Below are 12,779 nucleotides of genomic sequence, written 5' to 3'. Positions count from 1 at the left end.
GGTTTTGCCAGGTGATCCCTGCTGAGTGCTGTAGCCAGCCGCTGCTTTGTAGGTGCTATAAAATGCTCAGCCACCAGGGTGCAAGCTTCCATTCATCCTCCAGCCACAATTAAAGTTAATTACTATTCTGCTTCCCCAGTAAAACAAAACCTCCAGTTTAATTGGCAAACATTTTGTGGTGAAACTATATTTGTACTTGATTTTTTTCTTTTTTTTTTTTTTAACATAAATCCATTTTCCTTCTGTGAAATATTCACAAAATGAAAAGAATCAGTTAAGGATTTAGTCCTATAAGCATTTCTTGCTTAGTACAGAACATGTGCTGTTAGAAACTTGTCTGAGATTAACATACATGTTTGCACTAACAAGCCTTGTACTTACTAGAAAATCATTTCTAACAAATTTCTGCAATGACAGAAGCAGTTCATTACCACAGTCTGATTTCTTGTGCAGAACAAAAAATACACAATTGTTCAGGAATAACTCTTTTACCAATCATAGGAAAGAAAGTCTGCTATAAAGTCCTGTTAAATACACAAAATAAGAATCGAAGCAACAAAAGATCCATATTTTGGTTGAGGAATTTAAAAAATATACAATTGTAATTTTTAAGTAGATGATAAATTTAAGAACTAAATTAAAACTATGACAGAAATGTACTCTGGGAATCATAAGGAACAAAATTTATTTTTTTAATAGGGAAGATGTGAGTTATGAGGCTGAAGATGGAGCAAAGAAGTGTTGCAGGTTTGGGTACTTGGAGCAAATTTGGTAAAACAAGGAGTCCAGTTATCCAATTTCAGTAACAAAGTATTTCCAGAATCCTTGCATCTGTTGTAGTAAAACTGTATTTCAAATAGACAAACCACCCTTTAGAGACTACATGCTCGTTTAGAACATCTCCCCCAGGTCTGATGGTATTTTGAAATTTTAAGATTGTATGAAATTATCTTAGGAAAAGCTATCTGTAAATAATCCTCGATTGTTTTCAACCTCCATCAAAACTACTCAAAACGGTATCCCTGTAAAATCATACTGAACTTTGTAACGGCTGGAAATAAAATAGTAGGTTGTAACTCAATACTATAAAGAGCCCTCAAAAGTAACTGCTATTAGCATGCTATCAAACTGTCTCACAGACCTTAATATAACTACTTTTCTCTGCTATCTATAACACAGGGGGAAAAGTAAGGATCTGAATCATACAGCCTATATATAACCTGGGGAGAAAAATCATGATGTTAGTCTGTGGTAGAGTTCAGGTTTCCAAACCCACAAAACAATTATTCTGAGACTAGCTTGTTTGACTACTTTAATTAATGGAACTTGAATACCAGTGGAAAAACATTATTAGCCTCCTCTTTCATTCAATTTTGCTTTCGTAGGACATGTTGCAAAGTAGTAGGCGTTACTAGTTGGCATGAAGATGATTTGAAAATTTTCCTCTCTGTTTGAACTGTTTGAAAGTTCCAGAGACAAGATAATAAATCTTTAATTAAAAAGTATAAATAAAATTGTATGTGTTACCCTGAGTAATTACTCGATAATATTATGAAACTTACTGTTCCATCCTGAAAGTAGCAGGGGCAGGACACCTAACAGCAGTGATGCTACGGCACAGTTATATGCCTTCTGCTCAGTGGCAGTCTGTAGATGATAGTTCTGTTTTGTTTTACTACAAGAGCAGGATTCTGTAAGATGTTTAAGCAAAGATTTTGCTGGAGAAATGCTTGTGTTCTATCAAATGTTAAGTACCATTTGAATAATAATTAAAAAGACAAACTTTTATGATGCACCTGAATACAGGTACTTCAAAGGAGAAAGGGAAAATATAAAGACTTTGGATAAATGAGCTGCTTCTTGCTTTTGTGGCTGGAGTATGCAGGAAGCTTGTAGCATTACTGTATGCTTTTAGAGTAGGGACTACAACCAACACTCAGATGCATTAAAGAAGATAATAAATACTTTGATAAATTGCTTGCTATTTACCCAAATTAGATATCTGAGATGGAAGAAAACAAACAACATTGTTCTGTCACTGTTTTATTCCAACCTCTGCCAATAAAATTAGGAGCTATAAAAGGAACCTTTGTCACCACCAACCCCTGACTGTGGGGGGAAAAAGGGAAATCTTTTACTAGACTGCACTAGACAACACATAATGACATTTATGTTTTGTGGTTTCACAGAGGAATATTCTTTTAGGAGTAGAAATGCTTGCAATTGCATATGACTGCATGAGAACTTGAGGATTGCATCTGCTGGAGTTATGTAGTTTTGTTTACATTAATAAGGTGATTATAGACTGTGCCAAGATGAGAAAGTACAAAATCAGGCTTAATCTCTAACAAAAATAACACAAAGGCATTACCTCTAGCTGCTTAATGGCAAAAGGAGAACCATCTTCCTTTAATTTTTTAACAATTTCTTCCATGCTATTTGCTGAAAAAAGACTAAAAGAAAAGAAAAGAAAAACATTAACTGCTTTGGTGCTTCAGCCTTCAGCTTCCCTATGAAATGCCAGTAACTGCGAAATTAGAAACAGAGCTTAACCAGGTGATTTGGCTTTTCTTAGCAATGTGTTCCCTGTCATTCAATTTTAAGTAACTCAGTTGACAGGCATCTCTTCCTTTACAGATCTCTAGCGTTTTAATACACCTCACGTTAGTGCTGATATTTATCTAAAAACTCTAATTACTACCGTCAGTCCTTTTTTTTAATATTTTTGTAATGCATCACGTTTTCAACTATCAACTCTGCTCCACTGGTTTGTTGCCAACACCATTCATCTTCAACACCTTTCACCATCCCTGCCCATGGCAGGGTGTTGGAACTAGATAACCTTTACGGTCCCTTCCAACCCATGTCCTTCTATGATTTCATGATCTCCACTAAATCCATTTAGTTACTGTTGTCCTTCCTCAAGATTTTTAGCTTCTTATTGCTCTCCTTCCTTTCTGCTTTCTTTTCTGATACAAAGAAGTCCCAAACAGTCATAGGAATGACCTTGTTCCAATGAACATGAATGTGTTTTGTAATGTGTCCTTTCCAGATGAAAAATTACTCACAGAAACCCCTTTCCAACTTTCTATAAAAAATATTTCTTCTCATGTGCCATAGGGCAGTTTAAAAGAATGGTATACCAATCAGGCAACTATGCTCAAAAGTATTTAATATACTGAAGACTGAAATATTTAATGAGTTTCACAAGGCACCCCGAAAACAAGTGTTTAAGTGGCTAACTTTAACGGCATCTCCATCACCTTACCTTTGGAACACTAATATACTGCTACTGGATTTAACTTGATGTTTTCTGTCCAAAGGAATAAAAAAGAAAAAAGATCCACAAATACCTGTTAATCTTCTCCATATGTTCATCAAGTACAAACTCCTTTTCTTGATCAATTTTGCTCTATTTAAAAAGCAAATGCATATTTTACTTGGTTATTTTAGACTGTCTGAAAAGCCTACCAGTACTGACAAATTTCAGCGAGTTATTACAGAAATAACATAAATGAACATGTCATGTTCATAAGATGTTTTTAATGAATTAGCTTTACAGTATGCATAATGAACCTCTCGCTTCATCTTGTGAATGTTAAAGGTGTCATCTCATGCAGTGTTTGCTCTGAGCTAGAACACATGCGCATTTGACAGAGCGGTTATATTGTATGCAAGTAATCACAATTATTCTATCAATATGTTTCTATCAAATATACTAAGAAAGCCAGTGTAGATAAATATCCTCAAGAACCTGAGAATGTAGCAGACAGGAAAAGGAGATGTTTGGTTTCCTTAAATGTATACAGATGCATATGTATGCATGTGTAAAAAATACATAAATAAAAGCGTGTACCTTTCTTCTCTCAGTGATTTTACAAAAATTTAGACAACTAAAAGGTTGGAAAGACCTGACGGATTTATGTGGAAAGGCTGTCAAATGTTTTAGATCTTCTGGCACTAAGGGGCTTGGGACACAGGCAGATGTTTTAACAGCAGCAGCTGAAGCTGAGACAGAGGCTCCCTGTCAATTCAGCTCCGATCACTAAAAATATGCAGCCTCCTTTTCCATAAAATGTCATCCTGTAAAGCAGCATACCGCAACATATACTTAATTCTATTTCATAGCTTTCTATTTATCGAAGTATTTAGTGCCACTGTTTGTCATTAACTTATCCAATGTATTTTTTAATTAATCTTTATTTATGAACTTAGTAATTCTAGAGCAGAAATAGCAGGAGTACCATTGCTCATTTTAAATCAACTGCTCATTTTAAACAACTGGGCAATAATACTCAGGGTGACTGACTTCAGTGAACCCCAGTTTGGCTCCAGAAGTTCCCTTTCTTCTGAAATAAAATTACAACACACATCAATACAGCTGAAATAGCAGCTGAATAAATCCACTGTAAAGCCCAAACCTTTTATTTTCATGCCCATTGTTATGTGGGGCTAACACAAGTGCTAAATATATGTTATCAATACAGTTAAATTCACCTCCAAAATCTATGGGTTTGTCCACTGGGAGAACAGCACCTTTTTCCCCAGGAAAATGTTGCTTTGAAGACCCCATATGCTTTCATTAGAACCTATCTGCACTCTGCTAATATGGACCCTGTAGATAAGTGCTGTGCTTATTTATAGTCTTTTAATTATCTCAAGGTTACAAACTTACAAAATATTTGAGAAATTAATGGAACAATGTTAGCCCTTAAATTCAGACTTTGAACCTTGCCTACAGATGGTATGCATCACTGTAATGCTAAAATTCACATCAAATACATGAAGTTAGCATAATTCTTCAGGTCAGTGAAGAAAAAGGGGATGGAAAGATAACATCCACTTCAAAGTGAGCAGCCTAGTATTGAATAACTGGCACTGTAACTTCTGCAGCCTCTGGAGCACAATTATGGTTCTTCTCCCTTTCATTTGTATTTGTCAGAAACCCTGGATTTCAGGATAACTCCCTAGATTGCAGTTGCCATTACGTACCACTCTCATTCTGCTACTGGCTATGTATTTTGCCTTCTGTAAAGCATGCTAGAAATCAGAGAGAAACAGGGAAAATTAAACAGCAGTGTATTTTCTGCATCATTATGCTACCAGCTGGGAACCTGTTTCCAAACAGAAGGAAAGAAGTTGCTGACCACTACAGGAATGAAAAGGAAAGAAAGACTTTTAAATTTCAACTTTGACCACTGTAGGCATTAGCACTACAAAGTACTATTTTAGAGAGTGGAAGGAGTATGAAAACTCATTATTTTATAACCATAAAACAAATAATCAGCAACAGGAAAAAATGATTGGTATTTACATACACTTAATTAACATTTCTGCTTGATTTCAGTAATGAAACACATTACCTTCACGTGGTAAGAGTTCAGTAAGTCTGCAATATTTTCTTTTGAAGCAGAATTCAATGCTATCAGGTCTTTCTCTAAGTCAGGTAGCTATAAAAAATAAGATTTCATTAAAAGTAAGTAAAGCAAAATGTACTTATTGAATCATTACTGCTATTACAATAGTACTTTATAGTATAAATGCATTTATGTATACACGCTTTAACCATACACATAGAGCTTAAAAAAAAACCCACCACACACACAAAACGTTTTGACCAGGTGTTGAAGAAGTACCAAGTAAGCAATACAAGGAGCTGGAGTTCACTTTGCCACAGTGTCGAACCATCTGGATTTGAGCGTGTCTGCAGTGATCAGCAAAAACCTGCTTCCTGAGCAGACCCCTAGTGCATTGCTGCAGCTGAAGCAGGTAAAGCCAGACTTTCTGAGGGGAAAGAGCAGGAGCCTGGCAACCATGCTGTGCTCAAAATAGTTTCTGTCAGCCTGCATATCCAACCCGTTCCAACGGTGCAGTCACAATGACAGCCATGAATCTTTTCATAGTGAAAGAGCCAGTTGCAGTTTCTCCTTCACTTATATTCACTTAAAGTACAGGAACGTTATGACTCTGATTTTATTGAATATGCTAATTTTTACATTTTCTCACAGCTGCTGGAAGAAGCAAATAGGCTATCTATTAAGGAGACTGATAAAGAACACATTAGTTGGCCGTTACCTAAATTAGAGCCTTGTGGTTGTATAAATAACCACTCATTTCAGACACTGTTGTCTAAATTGTACCCAGAAAGCAAACTACAGAAGTGGTGAAGGCAGTAAGAGAGGATGAAGGCAGAGCATACCATTTTTCAAGCAACTTCAATTATGCTCAGCAAATCATGCCCTTAAACAGCAGCATCGTGACGACAGCAACATTTGCTGCCTCTTGCAAGCAAAGCTGTCACTAGCTGAAAAGTGTTACAAGGACAGCCTAAGAGTACCTGACAGCTCATGTTCCCAGGGCAGGGCCAGCTAAGACAACTGCACCTCTGCGTACACTCAGGTTGCTAAATGTATGCTGGTGGGCTCAGCCACTCCAACTTGTCATTGCAGTGCCAGGATGAGCCCGTGCTGGCTCTGGTTAGCAGTTTACCTTTTCTGATTCTACAAAATGTGTAGCGATGCCCGCTTTCAGCACATCTCGTCCTTTCAGCCGAAATCCTGTTAGTGCGAGGTAATAGCCAATCTTTCCTGAAAGTCTTGGCAAGAAATATCCTCCACCGACATCAGGGAAAAGGCCTGTAATAAGCAAAACAAACAAAAAAAAGAAAGTGAGGAGAGAACTTGTCCCAGCCATGCATGTAACTCGGTTATTTCTGCTTGTCTCACTTCCATCTCCCTGACCTGGGCGCGGCTTTCTTGCCCCAGTTTCTCCTTGACTTGGTTTGGCATTTCTCTGTCATCTAAACCCTTGCTAAAAGCAAACCCTTGAGCACCTTCCAAATTGTATTCTTTCCACTGGCACGTAATTTACAAACATATACCAGACTATAGTCTTCATTCTATTTGCCTACAAACTGAGAAACTCTTAGATGCCCAAAGAATCGAGTGTTCTCCCAGCAAACAACAGGCAGAGAATTATAGAATGATTTGTGCAAACTTGAACTGGAAGCTGCTTTTTCTCTGAAATCTTCCATTATGATAAAAATCTTACACTTCTGAAGGACCTCCTGAAAGCAGAGGCACGATATGCTGTCTTAATACCTCATCCTTTGACAGGACTATGACTAACCTGCAATTTAAAAGGTTATAAAACTTTAAAACTTTCCAGTGTAGTGACTGTCTTACGTTTTTTTACTCCACAGAATACAGTAATTAAAAAAAAAAAAAGTGAATAAAATATAAAACTTTTAATAAAAAATATAATTGAAAAATATATAGCTTTTACCAAATTCTATGGAAAAACATTTTTTGTTTCCACAGGAAAGCTTAAATATTTTAAGTCGTCACTTTGTCAATATCTACCTTTTTCTGTTACATAATCACCCACAAAATAATTTCAAACAACTTTTATAACTTCTAGTATACTTAATATTAGGAAAACAGGCTTAGCTGTCTCAGTGTCAGAAATCAAATGGAAAGAAGCTGAGTGTACAGTTACTACTTGGAAGTAATCACCAGTGGAGGATTCATGAGACTGCAAGTCGTCTGAATAAATTAATTGTGGGGTATTTTTGAGTAGATAAAAAAAAAGATAAATGAAACAGAAAGCATATTACAAATAAGAAACTCAGAAAAGAGTTGCCAAAGCAAAGACTAACGGGCAAGATTAAGATGTACGGAAGGAGTTTAAATGGTGTTCTGATAGAAAATGGCAATTTTTCACTCTAACGTATTTGCTTTCATTCAAGGAGTCACTCGTATATATTATATAAGGACTTACTGCAAATATTTTGTGATGTGGGCAGTTAGTGGGTCCTGAATATTCCTCTCCCTTGGATGGAATCAAGGGAAGGCTTCTTTAAATCATCACTTCATTGTCTTCTCTCAGTAATCTCTAAAAGTTCATTGCTGCTTTATGTTCTCACTCATCTCTCGACCTCTCCTCTGGCTCCCTTTTGGTCCTCCCTAAGTTCTGCAGCCTCTAATACATCACAAGCTGTTTTCAGGAGCCACTTCCTATCAGTTAATCCCGCTGATATGGGTGTTGCCCATATTTATGGCCTGATTTATTCCCCATCCTACAGGCTACTGAGACATACAGCTCTTCTAAAATGTTCAATGTCTGGGTGGCACCCTTCAAAAGCCCTAAGCTGTATTATCTCCATCTCATCACTTACCTTCTTTTTCATTTGCAGTCACTTTATGAATAGTCTACTCCACATTTTACCTTCTCAGTTTGAGCCATCAGATCTATAATGTTGGTGCCAAGACTGCCATTTAGTTTTATATTTCTATTCATCTGTCTCTTCTTGGATTTCCTACTACTGCAAAAGAATTCCTTCATTTCAAAATGGAAGTTCTCTTACAAATCCCCTCCAAAGCAAAAAGGCAATTATATTATTCTTCCTATCCATCAGGACTGCAACAACCTTCTCCTCTTTGCTGTAATTAAAATACTGGTGCTGAACTATTATTCTTCCTGTGGTCACATTAGTTTCCCTCAGATTCCAGAGGAAAAGCAATCTTCATGTTGGGATTTATAGGGCTATTTCATATGGCCATACACAGCAAAAATAGTTCTAAATTAACTAGAATGAATTTAAGCTGCTTCAGAAGTCAATAAAACTAAACTGAATGAAGATCTCTTTAGTTAGAACAGAATTTACAAGCAGCGTTAGTGAAGGTGTAGCTAATCCACTTTGATTTACTCAGCTGCTTAAGAGTATAGACCACTATAGCTTCTACTGTGTCCTATGTGAGGTTATTGTCTTCCTTTCCTCTTAAATTTTTACTCCTCTTGTCCCTGTTCTAAGTATTTCTCCTAATGCTCTCAATACTGCTTCTCAGATCTTTCTGCTTACTATTCAGTTTCTCAACATATTCCATATACTTGATTTTTTTTTTCCTTTTGGTGTTTTTAACTAATTATTTTTCAAATGCCTACTAAAGTGAGAGAATGAATCTCTGTTGGGCTGACCAGGCTAAAAGCCTGTGCCTGTAACACTGACTTGCAGCCTGAGCCTCGAGATGGATCCAACGTGCTTCACTGTAATCCCAACTGTTAAATTGTCTATGTGGTTGCCAAGCAAAAGATAAAGGTACCACAGTATTTCCACCTTTTCTTGCAGAGGCAGCTGGAGATTTATTACTAAATTACTTATAGAAAGCTAAAAGCTTAAACAAGAAAGTGTCTGCTATTACTCTAACAGCACCTTAAAGCCCATTTCTTACAATACGCTTTCATCTTTCGTTCTTCCCACCAGGGAAGGTATTTCCCCATCCTCCTACATCTCAACTGCATTCCCATGTTTCATCTTATCTGTATCAGTTTGAAACTCCTACAGTCTAGAACTTTCATTTGCAAAATGGCATATAAATGTCACCTTTTGTTTATGGTGCTAAGTGCATAAGCAATGGTGTGAAAGTGTAGCAGATGAATGAACACTGCTTTCATTTCACAAAGGCATAATGCCTTCTGAAATATATAAGGAAAAATTCAATTAATACAATCTCCAGGCAGCTAGACATGTTAAACATACACCACAGAGATCAAAACAGCTAAGCCTTTAAATCCAAACAGATTTCAGTGGTTTGACTTCTAATTGATCCTAAAAGGGTTTTAATTACTTTCTTTCCTAAGCAAGTCCTAAGCTGTTACTTTACCCGTCTTTACAGTCTATTTGTGCTTAGTAAGTCCCTGTAAACACCCAAAATGTATGTAAAGTGCATAATCTTTGTTAGCATAAGACTACCTGTATCTTTACCTTTGAAGAAGAAAAGGTGTCTTTATTAGAATAATTTTATGTCCTTAAGAACTACTGTTAGTTTAAAAAAAAATCTTCGTTTGCTTCAAATAGTTTCCCTGTAGAACTGTTCATTAGCCTCAGGAGTTTACTAAATTACTGTAGCTTTAATACTTGAACTACCTAAATTTACTACGTTTCCCTTCAGCATAGGAAGATACTGGGCACTATAAAAATCTAATCACTAGCAAAACATGTATCAAATTTAGCTGTGATGACATTATTATATTTATTTTCTTTTCAAAATGGATTCCTCGTTTTTTCCTGTAATTTCTTAGCTTTATCATTACATAATTGGAAATTCTTTTATTGAGGAAGTAATGGCCAATACTCCTTACTACTTATTCTTTGAAGTGAACCTAAGACTGAACTTAAAAGCCCCATATCTGGTGCTATTTAAACTATTTAAGCACCAGTTAAGGTTCTCTATTCTGAACAAATGTGTTCAACGGGGCCATATTTTACAGACCAGCCATATTCTTCTATTTGAGGACATAAAGATAAGAACATTTGCCATCATCCTTCGGTTCCTTACCTCTGAATGATATAAAAACTTAGGAACTCTGTAGGACAGAAATGCAGGATAGGTAATAGGTTTTAAGCAATCTTCGTAAACATTGTTGGTAAGCAGGAGGTGGGAATTAGACAGAGAGAAAGCATTAAGGGAATCCCAAAGTCAGACAGTAATACATTCTGTGTGGTTACCAGTTGGTACCAGTATTGTCTTCAGGGGAAACGTGAATGATTTCATAAGAAGGTTCACTGTAATCTGACTTTTCCTGAGGCACACCACCCTCTTTATGTAGCTCAGGGTCATAAAATTTTCTATTGTACATCTCAGAGTTGACATAGGTTGTAGGATCAAACATCAGAAAATGCAAGGTACATGTTGCTATTAAAAAACAAAATAAAAAAGTGATCTTGTGCACAATCTGTACACAACTGTAATTGATCTACATTATTAATCCACTTAAAAAGCTAGAATTTCTCATGAACATAGCAGATCATGTAGTTTGTCTCCACACTGAGTTTGGAATCTAAAATGGTTAGCACATTTGCACTGGGATCTTCTGACTTTATCTGCTTATGCCTGTAGCAAAGACTTAGTTCCTCACATGTACTTCCATTTTTAAAGCATCATATCCTGATAGTTTTTGTGTCAGTCTAGCCTGTTTTAAGAATCTCAGTGATCAACCTTCCATAATTCAGAGACAAGTTTTTATTCATTTAATAGAAAATACTTTCAATACATGGTCATTTCCAGCTCCTTTTTAAAGCTCTTAAATTATTGCTGTCGCTTTCAGTCAACTGTATCTCATTCCGTTTACATGAGCAGTGAAACTTGAAACATATTAACATATGATAATCTGTTAAAATCTACTTACCTATTGCTGTTTCTGGCATTGCAAAAAGAGTCTTTTCTGTAGCGACTCGGAAATGTCCATGGACTGAAAGGCCAACTCCCTGCATATGGAGCACAAACAAAGGAAATGGTTATAAAATTACCAGTGAAAATAATTATAACTGTAATCCTATGCAACACACTTCCTGTTTTGCTCTACAATCAAATAATGTTACATTTGCAATGCACATCTCAACAAAATATTAAATGGCCTTTTATGGTTCCAAGACCTGTAAAACATTTTTTACCTTCATGATTTGATTGAAATAGCTTTCCATGCTTTAAAAGATTGCTGACTCATACTGAGATTAACTACAAATAGCCCATGAGTGACAGCAATAACAGAAACAAGTGACCCCATTTTTCTCCATTCGTCTACTAAGCAAGTTGATATTCTTTTGCTAATGTTATATCATCTATAACTTTTGCACATACTTCAACAACCTATCATCAGCAACAACAAAAAAGCCAATACTTTTAGAATATAGATGAATTGCATGAAGCTGTAATTATGCTTTTAAAAGAAATATTAGCTATTATTATTATGTGATAATTACCAACTTTATCAATACAGAAGTATTTCAAGCAGGAAAAGCCTCCAGCATTATTCATTAAAATTCAAAGTCTGTGGTTAGAAACTCAGTCTTCCTTAACCCTGTAGTTCTCCAAGTCAGAAATAAGATGCACACTGCAAAATACCTAGCCTTCTTCTCTAGCAGACTTTTCTGATGAGGTATTTTCTTCAAACCTGCAAAGCTCCTGGTTTTGCCTATCATATTTTCTGATTTAGGCACTGAGCAGCAGCAAGGCCCAAGAAAAGGATGTATCTTCCTTTCATCAAAAAAAAAAATACATCAGAGAAGCGTTCAATAGGCAAAATGACATATTTAATAATACTGGGATTACTCGGCACAGCCACAACAAATGGGTAAAGGATCCTCACTTCTTAAAGCTTATCTACATACCGATACAAATCTGTAGATCCTAGCTGAAGACAAGTACCCTCTATTGAATATTTCACAAGTGTCATTATGCAAATATTTTCTCTCACTTTGTTTCAGCTTACTTCCTTTCCTCACTGCTTTCCTCCTATCCAACCAATTTTTGTATTAAAATTAGTATCACTGCTTAAAAGAAGTCAAAGTATAATGAAGATGTAATCGATTTTTAATTAACATTTCTACTTGTTTAGATATTAGAAAAATGGCAACTAAGGTTATTAGTCTTCACAAACATCTTCACTATATTTCAGACTTCCCAACAAAAACAGTGGCATTAGTTGAGTGATAGCTGCTTGGACCAGCATTGCATGTTCAATAGGCTTTTAAGAAGACAGTAGAAACATCTTTTCATTTCGCTTATCTACAGGGATCTTTGGGTGAGTTTTACATTAAAATTTTAAAAAGTTATCTCAAGCTAATAAAAATTACATCCATTTCTTCGCACCATTCTTATGCATTCTTTCCTGGCCCCTTGTACATTTCTGCCCAGCAAGAAATTAATTGTCACCACTTATTCCATTAGGGTGATGCATGATTAAATCTGAAAACATCTTACAGGTTTTTTCTGCAAAAT

General features: G+C 36.0%; 1 protein-coding gene across 2 annotated transcripts in view; it reads right to left on the bottom strand.

The window, feature by feature from the left end:
* Window positions 1–12,779, bottom strand: part of HIBCH (3-hydroxyisobutyryl-CoA hydrolase) — a 41,973-nt gene that overhangs the window by 10,920 nt on the left and 18,274 nt on the right. For both annotated transcript variants that reach the window (XM_082763981.1, XM_082763980.1), the window contains 5 exons: window positions 11,188–11,266; window positions 6,490–6,635; window positions 5,364–5,450; window positions 3,354–3,412; window positions 2,372–2,453 (listed from right to left, as the gene is read on the bottom strand). In XM_082763981.1, the coding sequence (XP_082620107.1) occupies window positions 2,372–2,453; window positions 3,354–3,412; window positions 5,364–5,450; window positions 6,490–6,635; window positions 11,188–11,266 (453 nt within the window). The remainder of the gene's footprint in view (window positions 1–2,371; window positions 2,454–3,353; window positions 3,413–5,363; window positions 5,451–6,489; window positions 6,636–11,187; window positions 11,267–12,779) is intronic.

Source organism: Aythya marila (genome assembly GCF_965140915.1).
Source record: "Aythya marila genome assembly, chromosome: 6".
In the NCBI taxonomy this organism is placed as follows: Eukaryota; Metazoa; Chordata; class Aves; order Anseriformes; family Anatidae; genus Aythya; species Aythya marila.
This window is presented reverse-complemented; position numbering and strand designations above follow the sequence as displayed.